This window comes from Eretmochelys imbricata, chromosome 3, assembly GCF_965152235.1.
Source record: "Eretmochelys imbricata isolate rEreImb1 chromosome 3, rEreImb1.hap1, whole genome shotgun sequence".
Lineage (NCBI taxonomy): Eukaryota > Metazoa > Chordata > Testudines > Cheloniidae > Eretmochelys > Eretmochelys imbricata.
Window position 1 is genome coordinate 121,935,122 of NC_135574.1, and position 23,639 is coordinate 121,958,760.

The 23,639-nt window shown below is 40.6% G+C and overlaps 1 protein-coding gene across 6 annotated transcripts in view; it reads right to left on the reverse strand.

Moving 5' to 3' along the window:
* Positions 1-23,639, reverse strand: part of PRKN (parkin RBR E3 ubiquitin protein ligase) — a 1,248,399-nt gene that overhangs the window by 189,653 nt on the left and 1,035,107 nt on the right. For all 6 annotated transcript variants that reach the window (XM_077813311.1, XM_077813307.1, XM_077813309.1 and 3 more), the window contains one exon: positions 18,699-18,760. In XM_077813311.1, the coding sequence (XP_077669437.1) occupies positions 18,699-18,760 (62 nt within the window). The remainder of the gene's footprint in view (positions 1-18,698; positions 18,761-23,639) is intronic.

The window sequence follows — 23,639 nt, forward strand, 5'->3', positions numbered from 1 at the left end:
AAGTTATAGGCAGGAAAATGGATTTACAGGGTTCATTGGGAAAAAAGCATCATATTTTGTCCAACGAATTTGACATGTTATACTGGTTCAGCACAGAAATCATGCCAAATCATTATACAATTATAGCACTGTCAAGAATGATTTTCATACCATAAAAAGCCAAACAAATGGATCAATTGGAAAACAGAGAAGATCCTACTAAATGCTTTGCACATTCGGCTATCCACTTACAAACCTGTCTCCCACCTCTAGAGCTCAGATACATTTACAGAGGTGTCATTTGCCAATATTTTTCTTTTCTGTCTATACTGTAGATCAATTAAAGGCCCAGACATCAACTGAAAATGAAGCAGCAGAACTGTACAAGTCTACTGTCATAACAAAAATCAGTTATATTCTAATATACATTGTATTCTAAGGTTAAAGAACAAAACATCTCACTTTATATTAAGGGTACATTTATAAATAGCTTATAAAGGGTTAATACACAATGAAGAAGTGTTTAAATCATTTGCTATAGAATTCAAGAGGGCAACAGATTGCTGTCAGAGGGCAGCCCTAACTGCAGTGCCCTCTTGCAACAGGCCCTGGCATGACCAGTGCACCCATTTCTCCCCTGAGGTAAACCACAGACTCTACTTTAGGCTATCTTGCTTCAATAGTACCTCTTCATGGGGCTGGGTTTATTACAAGAACACAGTGCAAATAGTTCAAAATTCAAATTCCCAAAACATAATTTGCACTGCGGTGATAAACGAGTAATCTTTAAAATCACATATCCTCAGGGCCATTGATGTAACACAGACCACATTCCGGTGTCTTCTGCCACACCTGGATTCTTTGTTGGTCCTCTTCTGTCCCTCTTTCAGGATGGCCCCCACAGCCCTTCCAGCTGGAATGCAACCCCACTCTTCCTAGCAGGAACCCCCACGGCATCTCTGATGGGTGATCTTCGTCACAAGAGGAGCATCCCTCACTCCTCCTGACCCTCTCTTTGTTCTTCTGGGTCCAGCTCTCCAGTACAGAGATGTCAGCTGCTAAATCACACCAGTGCTCCCCCTTCCTTTAACCCTTTCCAGCCTTCAACTTTGGCACTCTGGCTTAGAGCCAGCAGGCACCTCCCTGTGCTGCTACTCTTGCCATCAGTCCTTTCCAATGGATCTGCCCTACCTCTCTGCCTTGGGGACACCAGCTAGCAAACCCCTCTTGCTGCTCTCCTTTCCTTCAGCCTTCCCCCAAGAGACACCTTCTGTATCTAGCAGCTCTCACCTGCTTCTTTTCCTCACTCTCACTCAAGCAGCTCTGATTCACTGGGTCTCTTAAAGTACTGAGGTGCTGCCCTACCTCTTAAATGACCAAATGGAAGCACCTGTTCTGGCACAGGGGAGCTGGATCCACTTCATTCTCTGGGGCCAACCACCCTGTGACAGTTGCATACAATCATGGATTAGAACTCTCTAACACCTTCTACTTAGCATTATGTGTAACACATAGAACTCATGTCTGTAACATGTTTACAACAGGTGAAATTTTCATAATTGTCCAAGTGACTTAGGAACCTAACTTATTTTTAGAAATAGGCAAAATACACATGACAATAGGTTTTAGGATCCTAAATCACATTGACACCTGTGAAAACATTACCCATCTATTTATCATTTATGAACACCTTATACATTATTTATGGATGTATCTTTAATGTCAATTGGAACTGAACAAACTATACTTAGGATAAAGGTATATTCCACCATTTCAGACAGACTTCTGAATGATCTAATGGACGGGGCACTGGACTGGACAGCTACTAAAGAGATCTGGATTCAATTTTTGACTCAGGCACACACGTTATGGGTAACTTCAGGTAAAACACTTGATCTACTCTGCACCTCCATTTTCCATCTGTAAAGTGGGGGTGATACTTCTCTACCACACAGGGATGTCGCAAGGATAAAAATCCATTAATAACTGAGAGATCATCAGGTACTATGGTGATGAGGGCCATATAAACAGAAAGAAATTAAAATTTCCCCAAACCACCATTTAATAATGACATCCAGCATGGAAGGAATCAACCACAAGCCTTCTACCATTGTTAGAAACTAGCTTTAAAAGTAATCTGATGTAAATTTGTGAGGCATTCAGATATTGCTATGATGAAGGCCATAGAAATATCTATAAGTAAATAACTGGAGACTGCCAATTTTCATACATGCATAAACAAACATGGAAAAAACTTGTATTGTGTAAATTTCCCAATTAACAGTATTTAAAAAAATGCTTAAAATTAGGGTGACCAGATGTCCTCTTTTTATAGGGACAGTCCCGTTTTTTGGGACTTTTTCTTATATGGGGGCCTATTACCCCCCACCCTCCGTCCCATTTTTTCACAGTTGTTATCTGGTCACCCTACTTAAAATACACTTAAAATTGTGCTTAATTTTAAGTGACAAGCACTCCATCAACTAAGTCTTTTGCATGAAAAATATATTAATGCTACAGGAGAAAAATCCGCTGAGGAGTTCTGGAAGGTGACCAGATCATTCTGGGGACTGGAAAGGGGACATGGTAGCCTATCACTATTATGACACAGATTTGAATGCAGCAAGGTTGCTAGTAATCACAAAGCTGAGGGTATTTGAAGTTTTTGGGGATTTAGTATATTTGGAACTTTAAAGGGCCAATTTACCAAAGCTGAAAGCAATGGTTAGCATAACTGACTGGGAACCAAAATTTAAAGTGTGGGTGTTTACAAAAACTGTGTATTGTTCAAGGACATAACAACTGGATGTCCAAAAAGCCACATTTCCACAGACATAAAAGAAGGTAAGCTTGCCAAAAAGCCATACTGGTTAAAAGGAGATTTGGAAGCGCTGCTAAAACATAAAACATCAATATGTAAAAGGAGGAAAAACAGGGGAAAAGGGCAATGAATATAAGCTACAAGTTAAAAAATGTAGGTGTCAAGGGAAGCTAAAGGAATCAATGAAATATCAATGGCCAGTAAGATTAAACACAATAAGATGGCATTTTAAAAACATATTAGGAAACAAAAGTAACAAAAATCCCTAGGTCAGGTATAAGTCCATTGCTAGACGTGGATGGTAAAATTGTAAATAATGCTGCAGAAAATGTTCAATAGATATTTCTTTTCTGTATTTGAAATGAAGCAGGAGAAAGTATCCATATGATGTTGTGGATAGAATAGAAAGTTTACCATCTGTGATAAAGGAGGATGTGAGTCAGCAGCTGCTCAAATTAAACATTTTCACATCCACAGGACTGGATTACTTCCACGTAAGAGTCTTAAAAGAACTACCTGAGGAACTCTCTGCATCATTGTTATTTTTTTAAATAAATCTTGGAAACCTGGACTAAATCCAAAGGATTGGAGGCCTATCAATGTAGTTCCAATATTTAAAAAGGGTTTAAAGGATAACCCAGGTAAGCCTGATGTTGATACTGGATAAAATAATGGAAAGTTAATTTTGGACTCTATCCATAAAGAATTAAAGGCTAAAAATAGATTTTTTGCCAGTCAGCATAATTTCGTGGAAGGTTATGTCTTATCAAACAAACCTGTTGTCTTCTTTAAAAAAAAAAACAAACAACCACAAAAACCCAAAAACCAAGATAACAGGTCCGATTTTTTTAAAAAAAGAAACTGTGGTGATATAGTAAACCTTGATTTCTCTAAGGCATTTGACTTAGAACATGTCTTCACTGTGGGCTAAATTGGCACTGCTGCGATTGATGCAGCAGCAACGATTTAGCAGGTCTGGTGAAGATGCGATAAATCAATGGGAGAGTGCTCGCCCCTTGACTTCAGTACTCTACCTTAATGAGAGATTGAAGCTATGTTGATGGGAGAGCATCTCCCGATGACACAGAGCAGTGTAGAAACTGTGTTAAGTCAATGTAAACTACTTCAACTTAAGTTGCGTAACTTACATTGCCGTAACCCTCTGGTCTAAACAAGGCCTTAATTCCCCATGACATTTTGAGTGAAAAGCTTGCATTATGTGGAATTAACAGGACACACATTATTCTATGGTTTAAAAACTGGCTTGCTGACAAATCTCGAAATGTAGTGTTAATGGGGAGACATCAAAGAGTAGGACAATTTCTTGCAGGGTTCCAGAGGGACTGGTTCTTGGTCCAACAATATTCAATATTTGTATCAATTATCTAGATGATTATATAACATTCTTTGGTGTTAAAGTTTGCAGAGGACACATAGATTGGTGCAGTACTAAATAATGAGGAGGACAGGTCTGATCTGAATCACCTTGTGAAATGGCCACAATCCAACAAAAATGCATCTTAATACAGCAAAATGCAAGATAATACATCTGAGACAAAGAATGAAGGTCTGTAACTACAGAATGGGGGAGACTGTGTGGAAAGCAATGACTCAGAGAAGGACTTGGGGATCAGTGAAGATAACCACCTGAATTTGAGCTCTCAGTGCAAAGCTGTGGCAAAAAGGGCTAAAGCAATTTCTGGATGTATAAGAAGGGGAATATCTAACAGAAGTAGGGAAGCAATTTTGCCTCTATACACAGTATTGATAAGACCACTGCTAGAATACTATGTCCTGTACTGGTGTTCATGTTTCATGAAGGATGGGAAATATGAAAGAGTTCAAAGGAGGGCCACAAAAATGATCCAGGGGCTGGAAAACAAGCCTCAGGATGTGAAGCCTAAGGAGCTCAACCTATTCAGCTTATCAAAGAGAAGGTTGAGAGGTGATTTGATCACCATGTATAGGTATTTATACGTGCAAACGATATTCACTGGAATGAGGTAGCTTCTAATCTTGCTGAGAAACAAGTTTGATTAATAACAAGATTCACTAGCTGGAAGCTGAAGTTAGACAAATACAATCTTGAAATGAAATGCAATTTCCTAGCAGTGAGTTTAATTGTAACAGTGTAACAGTGTAACTCACCAGTGCTTGGAGTCTTTAAGACAAGAATAGATAGCTTTCTAAATGATATGCTGACAAATTCAGCATGGGTGGCACCTCAGTCTCTCCTATTCTCTGCCTATGGCACACAGCAGTTGAATCTCCTGAGTCTGAAATACTTCTAACAGAAGTCATTGGACTCAGTAATGGGGTATTTAAGTGAAATCTGATGGTATGTGTAACCCAGGAGGTCACACTAGATAATCTGATGGTCCCTTCTGGCCTTAAACTCTATGAAAGGTCTATGTAAAATACCAACCAACGAAACCTCTGATCAGAAATGGTATTAAATGTCATGCTTGTTGCCAGTCTCGGGGTGGGGGGGGGGGGAGGCAATGATTTAATGAACCTAAGACTTTTATATACTTGAAGTAGTGCCTTCAGATCAGGGTAGAACTACATTGGAAAAGCAGACTACAGAAGCTTCTAGTGCCCCGGCCAGTGCTGAACTGTATCTATTCTTAGGCTAAACAGAGAACTTCTAAAGTCCAGCGTGGTTATCTAGCACTTAAATGAAGTCCAGATCATTCCTTCCCAGAGAGAAATCTATGAAAAAGACAAACTTAAGCTGCAGTTTCCACCACATCTTGATGTTGAGGTATGCACAGTTTGGCACTTATAGATTTAGCAGGGACCTCCTAATGGAGAGGGGCATATAGATGGAAGCTGGACAATCATAATATCCTCCCCCTCCCACTTCCCATTCCTTCATGGGATCCACTTGGAGCTCTGAACAGTTCCTGATTTTCTAGCCACCATATATTAGGCCTGGTTTTACTCTCACTTAAGTGTAAATCCAGTGGCTTTAACAGAGTTACTCCTGATCGACATGAGCATAAAACTGGTGTAAGTGGGGATCAGAATCTGCTCAGCTGCGTTAAGATTTGGAGATTAAACAAGCCTCTAATACCTAGGTGAACAAAACCATTCTGAAATATGTTTCTGAAAACATTACTTACTTGCCAGGGCTCTCTAAAATAGCATAAGCATATTGTAATTCTGTATTTTAAAAATTATGTATATTGCTTTTTCTTTCTACGTATCTAAGAACATCTGATAGTACAACTCCCAGGGAATTTAGACTAAAGTTTAATGATAGCTGCAAATCAAGAATTTCTAATATTTAAAAGGTAATTTAATTACTTTTTAAAACTCCAAGTAAGGGTGTTTCAGAGGGAAAAAATCCACTTGCTAGGGTCAGGTTGTTTTTACTATTCCCATAAATCAAATAATCACCTGTATATTTTAAAATTAATTTTGGAGGCTCCTAGTCTATAGGTGCACTTAGCATTTTAGGTAATTTTTGTCACATGTTTATAATATATATCTAAAATGTACATAATGCAATTATTTGATACCGAAATCCAAAAAAATATAAGATACCTAGTGCTAACATAAATACTTTAAAAAAATCTATCAGGTATGTAAGTATGATTATAAATAGGAAGTGAGGGAGTAACTGACATTCACACAAAGGGAGATGATGGATTAGAATTCAGGAGTTCCTGGCTCTTCCTCATTTGTACTGACCACTCTGCCACTTTACAACTCCTGTGCTATTGGCCACCCACTGTTGGCTGGCTGGGATGGGGAAGGGTGAAACTATGGTACCACCTCCTCTCTGTTCCCTTTGGGACATTATGCACGCAGGCATGGGGAGCAGGAAAGGAACTGTGCTCTTAGTTCCTGGGCTGGAATTCTGCCTGGATCTTGAGGGCCATGAAATGCCAGATAAGGCATCTTGGGCTCCCTCTGCAATTGTGCAAAAGCATAAAGACCAAGGTGAATCTGGCCCTTAAAAATAAGAGAATATTTCAGATAAGAAGCCAATGATAAGCCCTGTGCAGGATGATTTGTAGATGAAAATTGCTGCAAAGAAGGAATTTGAAGGAGAGGGTGCAAGATGGAGAAAAAAGGGGAGATTATTTTAAGTTTATGGGACAGAATGAAAGAAGGCATGAAGCTGAGAAAAGGAAATAAAATAAGAAGCAAGGAGAGAAGACTATGAAAAATATAGGTGGTGAGAAGGGGGCTGTGGGACATGAAAGCAGATATAAGAGAGGCATGTAGGGCCTTGACAGTGAGGTTCAGGAGACTGGATTTTTTTTCTCCAGTTTAGAGATGAAAAGCCAGTGAAAGGATTTAAGAAATATCATGATGCCCTCTCAGTGACAGAAGAGAGCAAGATGACTTTAACAGTGAACTTTTACATTGTGTGGAAGGAGAAGAGAGTATTGGGGAAGGCAGAGAGGATAAGGTTAGAGTTATCAGGAGAGGCCAAGGTGCAGAAAAGAATTCTAGCTGTAGGTGTAGTCAGGAGAGCATGTTTTGAAGATATTCATAAAGGAGGTAGTGACTGGATTTGGTGGGAGTAGAGAAAAGTCACTGGTGATGACATTGGGACACTGTAAAGCTCATGACATAGTTAATGGGAACAGAGATAAGAGGTGGTAGGGAGGGATCAGGAGTGCAAACATATCTCAGTTTCAGAGAGAGAGTGAGTTTGGGACTGTGGTGGCATACACAATGATTGAGTTGAGAGTCAGATGGAGATCTGAGGCTGAACAGATGAGTAGAGGACAGGTGCTGAGAGGTGGATTCAGAAGTCACTGGCAGAAAAATATAGCTGAAGCCAAGGGAATGGATGGAGTCAACAAAGGAAAAGAGAAGGGGAGAGAGGACAAGACAATGAGGTAGCCAACAGATAGGAAGAGACTTATATTCCTGAAAGAGAAAGATTTGAGGATGAAACTCCATATTAACAAAACAGCCCACAATTTTCTCAGGGTTACCTAGGTATTGGAAAGACCTGGGCAAATTCTCCACAGCAAATAATTTATCTAATGAATATTATTTCTTTCTCTGTTTGTGAATTTTCCAGGGGCAGCTGACAATTTTCTCAATTTGAAATTTCTAAACTGAAATTATTTGCTTAACAATTTATATGAGTAATTCTTGGTACATAGACAGTTACGACCACTTTGTTGCAGTAGTATATTTGAAATTCAAACTCCAAACTGTTGACTACTTTAAACTCGTCAGACGTATTCCTGTTTACTGATTGGATGGATGTAATGTGATAATGAGTTCAAAATTCACTTCATGTGAATATTCAACATACACTTAAAATTCACTGGTTCCACAAATATTCATACCATCAAACTCATTCAGTACTATATGTGATGGAAATATAGTACAAAAAGGGCACAAGCACATTTTCAGCAAATTTCTTTTAAAATATGAATGAATGTTACATTAAGTATGTAAAAGTTTGTTATTACAATAACCAGGGTGTGGGCGGTCAAGCCTAGCGGTCAGAGCTGGAGACATATTAGGTTCCAAGGCCAGGCATCAGAGCCAGAGCCAGTGCAAGAGTAAGGCGTCAGACCAGGGACCAGGGAGTATGTCAGGAAAGCAAGAACTGGGAATAGAGGAGGATCTGGGATAAGGACAGGAACCATAAGCAGGCAGGAATGCAGGATTCAGGAACCAGATAAACAGGAGGGGTCCATTGTAGCAGCCAGCCAGGGATTTCTCTAATTGCTCTGACAACTTCCTGTGTTGCTTCCTGGTTTATACAGAGCTCCTCAGCCAGTCAGGGTTGTTGGATGTTTCCCTCAATCAGGAGCTTCAGGGTAAGGGCCCTCTGCAAGCCAGCACTTCACTGGTTCCCTTTTCTGGTTACTCAGGTGAGCTGCTGGGTGTCAGTTGTGGCCAAAGGACACATGGGCCTGCATTCGAAGCTCAAGATCCCTCACAGTTATAAAAAGGAAAGTGAAAAATTGTTCTCCTTAACCACTGAGAACAGGACAAGAAGTAATGGGCATAAAGTGCAGCAAGGGAGATCTAGTTAGGTAAAACTTCCTAACTGTCAGGGTAGTTAAGCACTAAAATAAATTACCTAGGGAGGTTGTGAAATCTCCATCATTTGAGGTTTTTAAGAACGGTTTAGACAAACACCTGTCAGGGATGGTCTAGATAATACTTAGTCTTGCCTCGGTGCAGGGGACTGAACTAGATGACCTGACAAGGTCCCTTCCAGTCCTACATTTCTATGATTATTTACACACACACACACCCCAGAATTCTCTCAGCACTTCTGTCACACCTCATATAACATAAACAGCTGTTTAAAGCTACCACACATAGCAAAAGATTGTTCAGATACACACCATCCTGGGACAGTGCTTCTGCAAAATTCCAACACTGGGGAGGCTCCTTTGCACAAAATCTCCTAATGCACAAAGGAATTTTGCTGAAGAATGGAGTGCCTCCCAGAAGGCTTACTCTGATTCAAGGGATACAACATCCAAAATGTTCCCAAAGAAAAGACTGCAATGAGTTGCAGCAACAGCAGCTAATGAGAGATCTGTTAAAATGGATCACTCCACTGTCAAAATATCAAGAAACTGGCCAATACATTATGCAACACTGTCAGAATTGACAATATAGCAGAGAGGTCTAGCTATACATTACTGAGCAGCTTCTTTCCTTGTCACTAGCCTGTCATCTGCTTTCTCTATGCTATGTCCTGTTGGGGGCACTCAGGTACAGCAGCAGATTTCTCCTGCATTATTTGTTTTCTCTTTTGCCCCTCACACATAGCTATTTTATTCATGAATCACAATATTCCATTTAAACAATTAAACATGTTTTTTATCACTCTTGGGGAAAAAAAGAAGAAAGTTTCTCAGAGTCATTAGGAAGAATCCATAACACAGTTCCATACAGATTGCCAGTAATCTTACTGTGTTAGTATACTGTAGTGTTTAGGTCTGAATCGAAGCACACCCTCTCTTTTCTCTAGCTTGTTGTTGAATTACTTGTCTTATACAAGTAGCCATGTTAGTCTGGATCTGTAAAAGTGGCAAAGAGTCCTGTGGCACCTTATAGACTAACAGACTATAAAGTGCCACAAGACTCTTTGCCGCCTTTGCCTTATACAGTATTTGGACAGATCCCACATTTACATTTGCTGCATCTTTAGCATATTTTTGTAAGCAGCCTGTAATATCATTACTCGTGAACTCATTTCCATTTAATCACAGAGAAAGCCAGCCTCATAGGACAAATAGCTGCTCTGTAGGAGACTGACTTTCTTACACTGTTTTATTTTTCAGCGGGTCCTTAGCTAATAAATCTTTCCTCCCAGTCCTCAGCATCTGTCATGTACCTATGAAGTGAAGTGGTTAGATAGAGGGCTGAACCTTATCCAAGTGAAAATGAAGGATTATGAATGACGAAATCAAACTTCACGGGGGAGGGAGGGACAGGCGGGTGAAGTCCCAAACAGCTAAAATCTCAATTGTGGTAACATGCAAAAGTTTAGATTTTGGCTCTGCTGAGGCAGTCTGTTCTGGAGATTCTCTTTATGTTTATTGGTTTGTACAGAACAAGAGCTTTGTACATTGGGAGAACTTACACAACGAAGACCCAAACCAACCAGAACCACTCTTGCTGCATTTTCTTCATGTTATAATACACCAGGAAACCACAAGAAGATAGATAATGAAAAGCCAAAACACTAGGATGTCCCTTCTCCTGCAAGTGTTTCTGAAGAAGATTGCCTTTGGAGACTAGAGCTGTATGAATAATCAATTTTTTGGTTCACTAGCCAAACTGGAAACAAAATGAAAATAATTTTCGTTTCGGATAAAAAACAAAATGTTTTCTTTTTCAGTTGCCTCAGACGTTTTACTTGCTTTTTTTAAACATTAAAAGTAAATGAAATTTGGAACCAAAGAAAGTGGCATCCCCCTAATACTTATGTGAGAAAGCTGTTAGTCCCCACTTTGCCGGATTCAGAGCAGGAATTTGAAACTTGGTCTCCCACATTCTGAATTCCTTAACCACTGGGCTACAATTGGGGCACCAGTACCATCTGTGCCTCCTCCATTTTTGTGAATGGCATACAAGCCCCCTTGCAAATCTAGCCCAAATACATATTTCCTTTTAGAAATGTCAACACAGCTCATTTTGACATTTAAAAAAATATCTGACCAAAACAATTAACCAAAATAAATATGAAATTGTGAAATGTTTTGGCCAACCCAAATCTGCATTTCAGAGGTAAAAGTTTCACCCAGGTCTATTGGACGTTTTACTAGTAAGGACTATGAGGAACCCTCTCAAAGCATAACAGATGAGGCAGAGCAGTAATCTGTTGCCATCCATTTGTGTTGCTTTACCAACACTCTGTATTTCAATAAAAAATGTTTCATAAACCAGTTAATAGTAGTAAAGTTAAAAAGTCAACAAAACACAGCATGTAGCAGTGAAATGAATATACCGTGTGGTGGGACAGGTTTCCATCCCAGTCAGGAATGGGTTAAAGAGCTCCCCTGGGCACAATCAGACCTAACCCAGTGCACCTATGAGGCCTGTCAAATCTGGAGAGGGTCAGCTCCTTACAAAAGAGGATCCAAATCCAGTGCAGAGTGGCACTCAAAAGCAAGATCTAGAGCTCTCTAGCCCAGTGTTCTTCACTTCAAGGCCCACGAGCCAGTGGTGGCTCCCCTGGACCCTAAGTGCGGCTCCCTGTCAACCGTTCTCTCCCACAGCAGTGGGGCTGCACCTAAGGCAGGCTCCCTGCCTGCCCCGGCCCCATGCCGCTCCCAGAAGTGGCCAGCACGCCCCTGTCGAGCCACAAGTCCCAGCAGCTCTACTACTCACCTGTACCCCACCGCCAAACCCCTCAGCATGATGCACCAGGACCAATACTTAAGGTAGGCCTCTACCCACTCTGAGAGGTTCTACCTGGGGACAGGAGAAGTAGACAACATCTGGATGGCTTCATTTCAGGAAGAAGGAAAATTGGCTGCCTGCTCTAGGTAAGAGGCTTATCTTGTTAAGATGTATTATTTGTGTTGCGGTGCCACGTAGGAACCCAGACTATGGGTGAGGATACCATTGCGCTTAGCACTGTACAAACACAGAATAAAAAGAGCACCCTTGCTCCAAAGGGCTTACAGTCTAAGTATGTGCCTGCACCACAGCTGGAAAGGATGATTTCTAGCACAGGGTGGATGTACACAGACTAGCTCTGGCGTGGTGACACAACACTTCTTTCAAGCAAGCAATTATAGCTATGACAGGGAAAATCAATCCCTCTTCTGCAAGTTAGCTTCTTCAAACTGTTCAGCCCACAGTCCTGAACAAGTTACCAAGTAAAACAATGTGCAAAAAATGGATGATACTGTTCAAAAAATGTCTGTTGAAACTGGGATTTTCTTTTTCTTTTTTTTAAACAGGAACCTGGGTTTTGGACTAAACTAAATTTGTCATTAAAAGTGTCCGCTCTCCATGGAAAATTTCAATATTTCAAAACAAAATATTTTGATTTTCTGGGTAAAGTTTTTTTTTTTTTTTAGCAAAAATTTCACTTTATTTGTTGAAAACTCACAATTTTCTGCATGTGGGGAAGGTGGAGGAGGGAACAAATACAAAAAGCATGTTCTGACCAGCTCTAGTTGACACCTCATCTATTAAAACTGTCTCCAGTCAAAACACTTATCTGGTGATCCAAATTATGGCCACTTCTTTCGGTTTCTTGCACTGACCTGGTGTGTCGCTAAAGCAATTTTGTAACCTTATCAGGAAACTTGAAGACTCCTAATCAGTTCTTTCAGTTTAAACAAATCCAGGTTGTATCAGTTTGTCTCTTAATTTTGCTTAATTTTATAAAGTTTTATACGAGTCAAGCTAAACTTGCTACCTTTCACCAGGTTGAGGTTATTAAGGATATAGGCTTTTCGCACAATGCCTATCACGATAGCTACACTTATCAGGAACTCTGGAGTTCACATAATTGAGATTCAACTCTCTCTACAACCACTCTAAGTATTCTGGTGGGTGACCCATTGCTATGGAACTCCTTTTCACCAGATACCAGCATAACCACAGAATTTACCACCTCCCAAATTAAACGTAAAAAACATCTATTTGCACTAAGAAAAGGAGTACTTGTGGCACCTTAGAGACTAACCAATTTATTTGAGCATGAGCTTTCGTGAGCTACAGCTCACTTCATCGGATGCATACCGTGGAAACTGCAGCAGACTTTATATATACACAGATAATATGAAACAATACCTCCTCCCACCCCACTGTCCTGCTGGTAATAGCGTATCTAAAGTGATCATCAGGTTGGGCCATTTCCAGCACAAATCCAGGTTTTCTCACCCTCCACCCCCCCCACACAAATTCACTCTCCTGCTGGTAATAGCTCATCCAAAGTGACCATTCTCCCTACAATGTGCATGATAATCAAGGTGGGCCATTTCCAGCACAAATCCAGGTTTTCTCACATCCCCCCCACCCCCATACACACACAAACTCACTCTCCTGCTGGTAATAGCTGATCCAAACTGACCACTCTCCAAGTTTAAATCCAAGTTAAACCAGAACATCTGGGGGGGGGGGGGAGGAAAAAACAAGAGGAAATAGGCTACCTTGCAAAATGACTTAGCCACTCCCAGTCTCTATTTAAGCCTAAATCAATAGTATCCAATTTGCAAATGAATTCCAATTCAGCAGTTTCTCGCTGGAGTCTGGATTTGAAGTTTTTTTGTTTTAAGATAGCGACCTTCATGTCTGTGATTGCGTGACCAGAGAGATTGAAGTGTTCTCCGACTGGTTTAAACCCTCACTGTTCATGTTTAGATAAAGAAACCAGGCACACACAGTCAGTATGTTCTCCAACAGTTTGTCCTGCCAGGTGCCAAGCATCCTCATCTCCTATTGGCTATTGGTGGTCAGCATGTTCAGCACCTCGCAGGATCAAGCCCCAGATGGAGGAGAAGTTAGTACAGCGAGAGAGAGAGAGAGAATTTCACATTTGCTTTATTTGAATTTCTGTGAGCTCTGATACCACAGTGTCGGAGACATTAAAAACCGATCTACACTAATCATATTGCAAGGTGCATCTATCCTCCTGTGGTGTTTAGATGCTGCCTGTAATTATTAGAACTGGGAGCACTGGCTGTTGGGAGTCTGAAAGGACAGGAAACAGGAAGGGTGGGGGAGTTGAGGAGGCTGAGTGAGAGTTACCAAGGGTGCAGCAGCAGCTTGGTAAAGAGGTTTCCACTTTAAAAATAAAGTCCTGTTGAAGTTCGTTAGTACCTTGCCTGGTTGTTACAACATTTTAGCGATGAGGATGGGATCTTCTGTCTCTGAACCCACCTGCACCCTTTCTGCAAAGCCCAGGTGAGCCTCCAATTGCTTTTACTGCCTGGATCCATGTTTGAGACTTATCTGCTTGCAATCAGTGCTACAGAAATTTCTGAAGTAAGAAAGCATGCTCTGCTAATCCACTGCCTTGGAGCAGAAGGGTAGCATATATTTTACACTTTTCCCTTTGCAGATGATAAATATGAGACTGCACTCACTGGATTAAAGAACTTTTTTGTGCCAAAAGTGAATGTAGTAGTTAATCGCTAGAGATTTCGCCAGCGTGAGCAGAAAACAGGGGAGACTATAATGCAGTATATTGCTTCCCTGAGGAGTCTGATTGTAACTTGTGACTTTGGGAATATGGCAGATGAGATGATCAGAGACCAGCTCATTGAGAAAACAACAATTCTTCATGTAAGAGAACACTTACTTCAAGAACCATAACTTACATTAGAAAAAGTAATAACCATTGCTACTCAGATTGAGTCAGCTACAGCTGAAGCCAAAATAATGAGCATGGATACAGGAGGCTCAGTCCAGGCTGTGACTCCTTTGCAGAAAAGTTCTCTGTCGCTGCAGACAAACGACTCCAAGAGGAAAACTAATGAAAAACCACCAGATCAGCAAATTCAAAATACAGTAAAAGCATGCTTTCGCTGTGGATCCCCACAACACCTTGCAAGCTACACAGGTTGTCCGGCAAAAGTAGCTCAGTGCAATCATTGCAAAAAGATTGGGCATTTTGCTAAAGTATGTCACAGCAGTCAGTTCAATCAACAGGTGCATGCAGTTACAATACCAGATGTTACTGTGCTGAGCGTGGACAAAATGGACAAAATGGAGCGTGGACTACTGCACATATTCCAGAACGAATAAAGTGCACGGTAAACGTTTCCGCCATACCCTCAGGCAAACCACACTCTATTCAGCTAATGTTGGACACTGGCTCAGCAGTATCTATACTACCTGATTCCATCTATTTGCATTACTTTAAAGATGTGTCTCTTACTGAACCCAAACTTCACTTGGTGTGCTATTTGAAAAACCATATTCCAGTACGTGGCTGCCTGCCAGCAGCAGTTACTTTTGGGGATTGCTGTGTAACTGCAGAGTTCTACATTGTCCACAAAGGCACTCCTATCCTTGGCAGAGATTTATTGGCTGCTTTAAATCTCAGGGTAGTTAATGGACGAATTGATCTTCCTCAGCAAAGCACTCTTGCGGTACACACACCAGTTTCAGCTGGGACCCAACACCAGGTTGAATAGAAACTCGGCTGTGCTTATGGGTTTCTGCATAAAGTTAAAATGTGGAATAATGTGATGCCTGTACGGCACTTACCATTTTCAGTCAGGGAAGCTGTTTCAGAGGAACTGAGAAAACTTGTTCAAAAGGACATTATTGAAGAGATTGACTCCTCAGAATTGGTTTCACCTATAGTAGTGACGGAGAAGGGTGGAGGCATTCGCCTTTGTGTGGACTTAAGGGAGTCAAATAAAGCTATTGTGATTGACAGCCATCCTCTTCCTCACATAGAAGAAGTATTTGCAGAACTCCGTGGAGCAAAGATGTTTTCTACTCTTGATTTGCAGAGCGCATACTACCAGGTTATGTTGCATGAAGATAGCAGAGACCTCACAGTATTTATTACACATGAGGGACTATTCCGTTTTAAACATGTACCATACGGTCTCACATCTGCCCCAAGTGCCTTCCAAAAAATGATGTCATTGATTCTGAAGAATCAACATGGAGTTCAGTGCTATCTGGATGATATTATCGTGTTTGGAAACACTTCTGAGGAGCATGACAATAACCTGCAGTCTGTACTAAACTGCATCAGCAAAGCAGGCCTCAAGCTCAATAGGTCCAAATGCAAATTTAGACAAACTGAACTCTCCATTCTGAGGCATACAATTTCACAGGCTGGACTAAAATCCTGTGTCACTTGCCAAATGCATGATAAGACAGCAGTGAAATGTACCCTTCCATTACAGCCTGTTCCTGTTCCTGAATCTGCATGGGAAAAAGTGGCGATTGACATTGTAGGACCCTTTGATACTGCTCAAAGTGACTGCCGTTTTGCCATCACTTTAATAGACCATTTCAGTAAATGGCCTGAGGTAGCATTTACATCGCAAATCTCTTCTGCTGCAGTAATTAAGTTCTTCTCTTCAGTTTTTAGCGGGGAAGGTAACCCCAAAGAACTGGTTTCAGATAATGGTAGTCAATTTACTTCCCTGGAGTTTGAAACTTTTCTAGCAGAGAGGAACATTTTACACAGAAGGTCATCCCTATATTACCCTCAAGCCAATGGGGAAATCAAACGGTTTAACAGAAGTTTGAAAGAGAGTTTGCAAACGGCTAAACTGGAAGGGCGATTGTGGAGAACCTTCACTACTGATTTCTTGCAAGCATACCAGACTACACAACATGCAACAATGCAAAGATCGCCCACAGAGTTACTGCATGGGAAACAGATGAATACTAAACTGAACATTGCTGGACTGTTAAAGGCACGACCTGATGCCCCAATCGAGGATGATGTGAGAAAAACAATTGAACAGAACCAAGCAAAGTATAAGTCTTTCACAGACAAGCGACGGGGTGCTAAGGAACCAAAGTTTGAATGTGGTTCCTTCATTAGAATATGAAAACCATAAATTCACAGTTCCTCTTAAAATCATAGAGAAGAAGGGACCTTACACCGATCGACTTTCTGATGGGCAGGTATGGAATGCTTCTTATCTTGCACCTGCCTATGCACCAAGAAGAGATTATGGCAACACCCAGTCTGCACTGGATGACTTCACCGTAGTATCAACACAACAAGACATTGCACTGGAACTGGGGCTTGAGCGATGGCCTGTCAGACCCAGATGACCACCTGTCTGGACTAGAGACTATGTTATGTATTATCTACAGAGTTTTCAGTGTAATATTTCTGCGAACAGTATAGTGTCTTGTTTCATATTAATGTTTACTTTAATTGGAAGAGTTTCTTAAGAGAGGAGGGAATGTGGTGTTTAGATGCTGCTTGTAATTATTAGAACTAGGAGCACTGGCTGTTGGGACAGGAAACAGGAAGGGGGAGGGTGGAAATTGAGGAGACGGAGTGAGAGCTACCGAGGGTGTAACAGCAGCTTGGTAAAGAGGTTTCCACTTTAAAAATAAAGTCCTGTTGAAGTTCGTTAGTACCTTGCCTGGTTACTACAACACCTCCTTAGGCTTTTAAGAGGGGGATGGGTTGAAGAGGATGTAAGGAGTTAAGATGGGTAGAAACTGTTAGTCCCAATGGGCAAGTTGGAAGCAGTATGGTTTTCTATTGTACACATGAATACAGCATATGACAGACACATTTTTAAAGACTGAAAAAAGTAAAATATGTGCTGTCTGGTCATGTGGGTAAGAAAATTCCCTGAGTCCTTCCTTTCTTCCCCTTGGCTTTTGTAGAACCTGTTTTCCTAATTTAGATGTATTTTCATTTTCTTCATTTTTTTTCAGACCAAAGACTTTCTCTCATTAGTTGCTTCCCAACTGTTAATTTTAAAACGTGCACACTAGTTCCAGGCAGTGTTACAAAAGTCATCATTAGACTTGTTACAATTTTGCTTTTGTGGGTAGATAACATAACTACAGTAATCTCTGTACTTAGGTGTGTCACAGTTTCAGGGTTAACTGCATCCCACCCCCCAAACCCCTCCACACACACACCAGTCTTCCTGTAGGGCAACATCTTACGGTTTCCAGTTCCTAGCTGTCACCTCTCTCGGGTGCAGACCCATGTCTCTCACCATCCAGACTGAAAGCGTAGGCTTACAGTCCCTCTTCACTTCACTGTGGCTTCCCGAAAAGGTCTGACTGGGATCCAGCCAGGGGCGTTGGAACTGGGGAGGTTGGGGGACCATACCCCCCGCTTTTAAAAATTAATGTAGTTTGGGGGAAGGTGGCCACATTGCCCCCACCAAACTGCAAGTCTTGGGCATGCATGGAGTGGTGCCAGCAGGGGCTGTGCTTTGCAGCGCGGGAGCTGATAAGGTGATCAGCTCCCCTGCCATAAAACGCAGCCCCCTGGGTGTTGTGAGGCTTAGTTTGTTTAATATTTATGAGGTGCTTTGAGGGTCTCATATAGAAAATGCTATACACATTCAAAATGTTGTTATAGTTTTGAATAATAGGCTTTTAAAAATAAAGAAAAGTTCTGGACCAGAAAAAGATATAGATAATATCAAAGATAGCTTTAAATATCAATCCCTTAGGTAGACTTCATCCTTGTATTTTCTTGTTTGCCTATCTGCCACTTTACAGAGACTGTTTACTGCTGGAATCCTGAGTTGAAAAGCTGTGGCAGATAGCAGATGTACCAATTAATAACCTGTCAAGGCTGATGGATAGATTAAAAAAAATATTCTCACACACATCTCCTGTGTGTTTTTCTTCCCCATTTCAAGGCACTGGGGGGCCATGAGACATACTCTGCTTCCCTGGAGAGAAAAGAAACTGTCTCATTAGCATCTATCTTTCATGACACTATGATGCTGCCTTTGAGATGTTAACTCACCTGTTCTTCTCCCAGAATTCGGAAGTGATGAAGCTCTTTAATCAAGGAGTCTGGACAGCCAGCTGTTGGAAAGAAACAAAAAAATGCATTTTAGAATTCACTGTTCGTATTTTTGGGCCGCAGTATACCATGCGTAGATGCAGCGAGGACTGGATACACAGATCACATTAGACAAAAAAAGATTACATGAAACAAATTAGAAAGATAAGCTACAGTTCTATAGGCATCTGAACACTGAAAACCAGCTACCAAACGAATCCTACCACGTTTCAGAACACACAGGAATGCTTTGAAAGGTCATGTTCTGTATATCTTAGCGCTTTTCCTAAAGGGCTACAAACAGGAAAGAGAGAGAGATGAAAATACTGCCAGCCCCTAAGTGTAGGAGTCAACATATTGTAATTAGAGGGATTCTCATCAAAAGCCTGGAACTGAACACAACTCAATTCAGATCCAAATAATGGCCTGGGCCCATTTCTAAGCATAACACAAGCTTTCCTTGAGTCCCTGCAGGATTTCACAGATTTTGCAGGCCTCAGATACCACTATACTTTTTGGCTGTCTCCAGTATAATCCACTTAGCACATGTAACTATCACTCCTTGGAGTAAAACACAAACCAAATACAGGAAAAAGAGAGGTTTACCAGGCTTTTGATTAGAGCTAGATTGTCACAGCCCTTACACATTAGCACAGGGAAAAAGGAATAAGCTCTCACCTCACCCCCACTCTCTTGCTCAGACTGTGACTCCATCCACAGTGGGGAGAACAGAGGTCACTCCCCTGATACTCCTTGTTGTAGGGTTCTGAAGTCCAGAATCTGGACAAGAAAGATCAGAGAGCAGCAATGCTCCCCTGCTCACGACCAGGGTATCTGACCTGACACATAAGTGAGGGGTGTCAGGTGACTGGGAGGTGGATAGACAGGCCAAGTGGGTTGAGTGGGTGTCAGAAACCAGGGTGAGAGCCGGAGGGAACAGTCAGAAGCCAGAGGTAACAGTCAAACTGGACGTCAGGAACTGGGTCCCAGAGACAAAGCCGGAGGCAGGAACCAGAGTGCAGAGCCAAGCGTCAGAGCCAGAATCACCTGGAGCAAGCAGAGTAACAGGCAAAATGGGGGCTCAGGCAGGGATAGGGCTCGGGCAAGGCAGAAGCAGCAGGAACAAGGCAACACTGGACTAGTCACAGTGGCTAATATGAGTGCTGAACAGCCAGCAAGCAGCTGCTGCTGCTGCTGGCTTAAGAGCCAGTCTCCTGGCCTTTCCAGCCAATCAGGTGAAATGGCTAATCAGGCAGCCTGCTGCAGGCCAGCTGTGCTTATTAGGTTGCCTGGAGACTAGTTTACCGCAGGCCCTGATTCCTGAGCGGGAGGGGGAAGGAAGCTGCTCCGTGGAAAGGGGTTAAGAAATTTACTCCTCTCCCATGGCAAGGGAGGAATTAAAATTTTTTGTGCCTGCCCCAGAGCCAGTGCAGCTACCAAGAGTTACAATCTCATCCTCACCGACTAGCATTAGTGGGCTACAGATAATGCTGAAGATGGTTTTCAGGATCTCTGTCAGCACTGGAGCTTCATAGCAACAAACATCCAGCAGCACTTGTAACATATAGCAACAATCATAATTCTTCACTCGTCTCAAATTTCTTGTTAAGTCCTATTGTTTCTTCCCCTTTATTAAAAATAATTCATACCTTAAACCCTCTTCCTTGTCCACCTCCTCCCCATACACATAGAGGTTTGTGCACGTACAACTACAGCTGGGCAAAAATTATCCGCCAAAACATTTTTCAGCAGAAAATGAAGATTTGGGCGGCCCAAAACATTTCATTAATTCATGTCAAATTTGCCAAATTGTTTCAGTTTAAAAAAGGCCTTTTTATAAAAGTCACAATGATTTGTTGTCATTTTCTGAACAAAGTGTTTAAATGTTATGTTTTGAAAACAAAATTTTGAAATCAATACAAAACGTTTCAGGTTGAGCAAAACGTTTCATTCAATCCAAAATGAATTGTTCTACCCAACTTTTAGAGTCACCAAAATTTCAAAAAAATCACTTGGGGTTGACCCAAAACTATTTTTTTGCCCATTTTTCAAAACAGCCAGCAAACTGAAAAATCAGTTATTCCCCCAACAGTGCTACAAATGACCTTGACTGAATTTAAAGGGGAATTTTAATTCAACTGTGTTTATAACCCTTTCATTTTCATTTTATCCTTACCATTTGCTGGGCTTGCAACTCCAGCATTATCTTTGACATCTCTCTCTCTATTTTCCCCATACTCTGTCTGTATCGACTTCATTTAGCTTCATACTCCTTAATATACTAATTATCTTTCACTGATAATTGAATGTCACTGTTTAGCAAGATGGTGGCCAGCAGTTCAGAAATGACAACTGTATTGAAAATCGTTGTATTCAAATACAGCTACTTCTTGGTGAAAAGTCCTTTCAATGTATCAGAACTTCATGTTGCTTGTGTGAACAAATCAAATGGAGTTTTATTTTAGAAAAATGGAAATAAGGAAGTAACATGGCACACAATAAAAAGAACAAGTTCAAAAACAGCTATTTTGCTCTCTTGGGATGTTTCCGGGTGTCTTCATTTTATTTCAAATGTCCACTTCAATTGCTTGTTTTCTTTAAGTGGGCATTAGTAAAGCATGCTCCAGTACTGTGGCCCCTTTCTATATAATGTCCAATAGTTTTGAAGAAACTTTTGGGGATGATTAGTTTTTGCACTATGACTTGTAAAGAAGACTGTAACCAGACTGTAAACCAAAAGGAAAGGGTTTTTGAAAAATATATTCTACTGAAGAGCATTAAAACCATAAGAGTCTTCAAACATTTTCCTTTTAATTTCTCATCAATTATCACAGTGCAAGTGTGGTATCCATGGGGTTCACTGGCAAACCGGGAACACCAAAGCTTAGGGGGAAAATCAATATTATTTCTAGCTCTCTGATGTGCTCCTGGCAGTAGCACATGGCATAAATAATCTGCACTTTGCAGATTTCTGCTATTTTGTGTGGAATGCTTTGAGGATTATTTTTTCTGCCCTCTGTAGTACAGAATCCCTAATGCACTGTAGCCTCATCAATTACAGTAACTTTCTATTCTCCCTCTCTTCCTTCTCACTTAACTATGCCTTGAAAAATGAACCACAGACATAGATGAAATGACCACACACATACACAAAAAATATAAAAACCTAGTGTGATCAAAGGAAGTAAGACAAAAGCACTGAACAAATGCCTTTCATCAGAAGCCAAAACACTGGGGTGATTTCATCTGCAGGCTGGTAAAACAACACTGAAAATGTTTACTAGTTCCTTCTTCCAACTAAATTCAGGTCTATATGATGGAGGCCTTCATATACTTCGTTTTGCTGCCGTGACCTTGCAGGTTTTTGCCTACTGCTGAAGCAGAATAGGATCCAATGAGTACACAGTTGGCCTAATTCTCTATTCTGTTATGCCATTTTTACTCTGTGGTGACTATGTTGACTTCAAAGGAGTTACACTGTCATAAACCTGGTGTGATAGCATGAAGAATCAGGACCAACATTTGAGTGAGCAGAAAACCAGCATCTGAACAGATGACCTCAATGCATCTTTTTAAAAATTGACTAAAAATAATTCTTTGTTTCTATTGCAATGTTCATCCCAATTTATTTGTTTCAGTAATTTTCAAAGTTACTTCATTCTCGCTTCATGTCATTATTTCATTCAAACTAATATGTGGGTAATTTGTGAGTGAAAGGTACATTTTAAGATACAGGAATTTACACTGTCAGAACTGCCATCTCACTTCATTGCGGCATTCACTTTATAAAAATACTTTCATTTAGATCACATAAGAGGAGATATCTCCAAGAGAAGACCAAACAAGCAAAATTAAAAAAAATCCAATTTAAATGACAAGCATCATGAATCCTCTGATTTGCATTGCTGCGAACAATACACAGTTTCAGTTACATTTGCTATTAAACCATGATTCCAACTATTACCTATTTAATTGCCCATATCTTTACCTTTTCTCTGACAAGTTGACAGAATTAGCCTCTGTTTTTTATTCTTATTTAAAATTATTGCTTCATATAACCCCCTTGTAAACAGCAGTGGAAAATTCAAATCAACTCTTTTAACTTAGATATTACATAAGCTGGCAAAAATATAAATTAAATTAGTTTTTAAATGATTATCCGCTACTTAAAGAGTAACTGAGTATCCATAAATATAAATATTATTTAAAATATTAATAGCAAAGCACCACATTAATGCAGTGCACATAATTGAAACATACACTTAACTTTAAACAGATGAATAGCCAAGAGCACTTGGCATCTTGCAGGATTGAACCCTTATGCACAGCAAATATTATTTGCACTTGCTTATAGTTTATTTCTGAACCAACATTTTTGAACTTTAGAAAGCACATGATTTTCTTTGAGGGCTCAAGTCCTGGAGCCTTAAAATTCCAACTTCCCTAGCAGGAAGAGAATATAGGAAATCAATGTTATTCAAAGGAATTCTTCCCACAGAGCAAAGCTATCTCACACAGGGCAGGTAAAGTTTTAAGATTCCAGGTCTCTACATAACAAGCTTGCAAATATACAATGTTCTAAATGTATTAAAATTGCCCAAAACAATTTTATGCTTGGTAACTAACAGTGGAATGGATTGTTTTCTAATGTTCTAAATAAAAATAAATCATATTTGGGCTGAGTACAAACATGAAAAATGTGACTGGGGGGGGGAGAGGAATTATAAATGTCTGGAAAAGAAGGATAACATGAAGCTATAATAAATGTCCATTCATTTGTCATGTCATTTTCCTAGTTCTCTTCCAAACTATTCAACTAATTAGAATACTGATACAATATAAGACCTTTATCCTGCTCGTGTCATTTCCAGTGAAGAAGAAGCCTGAGTCTGTGATACGGTA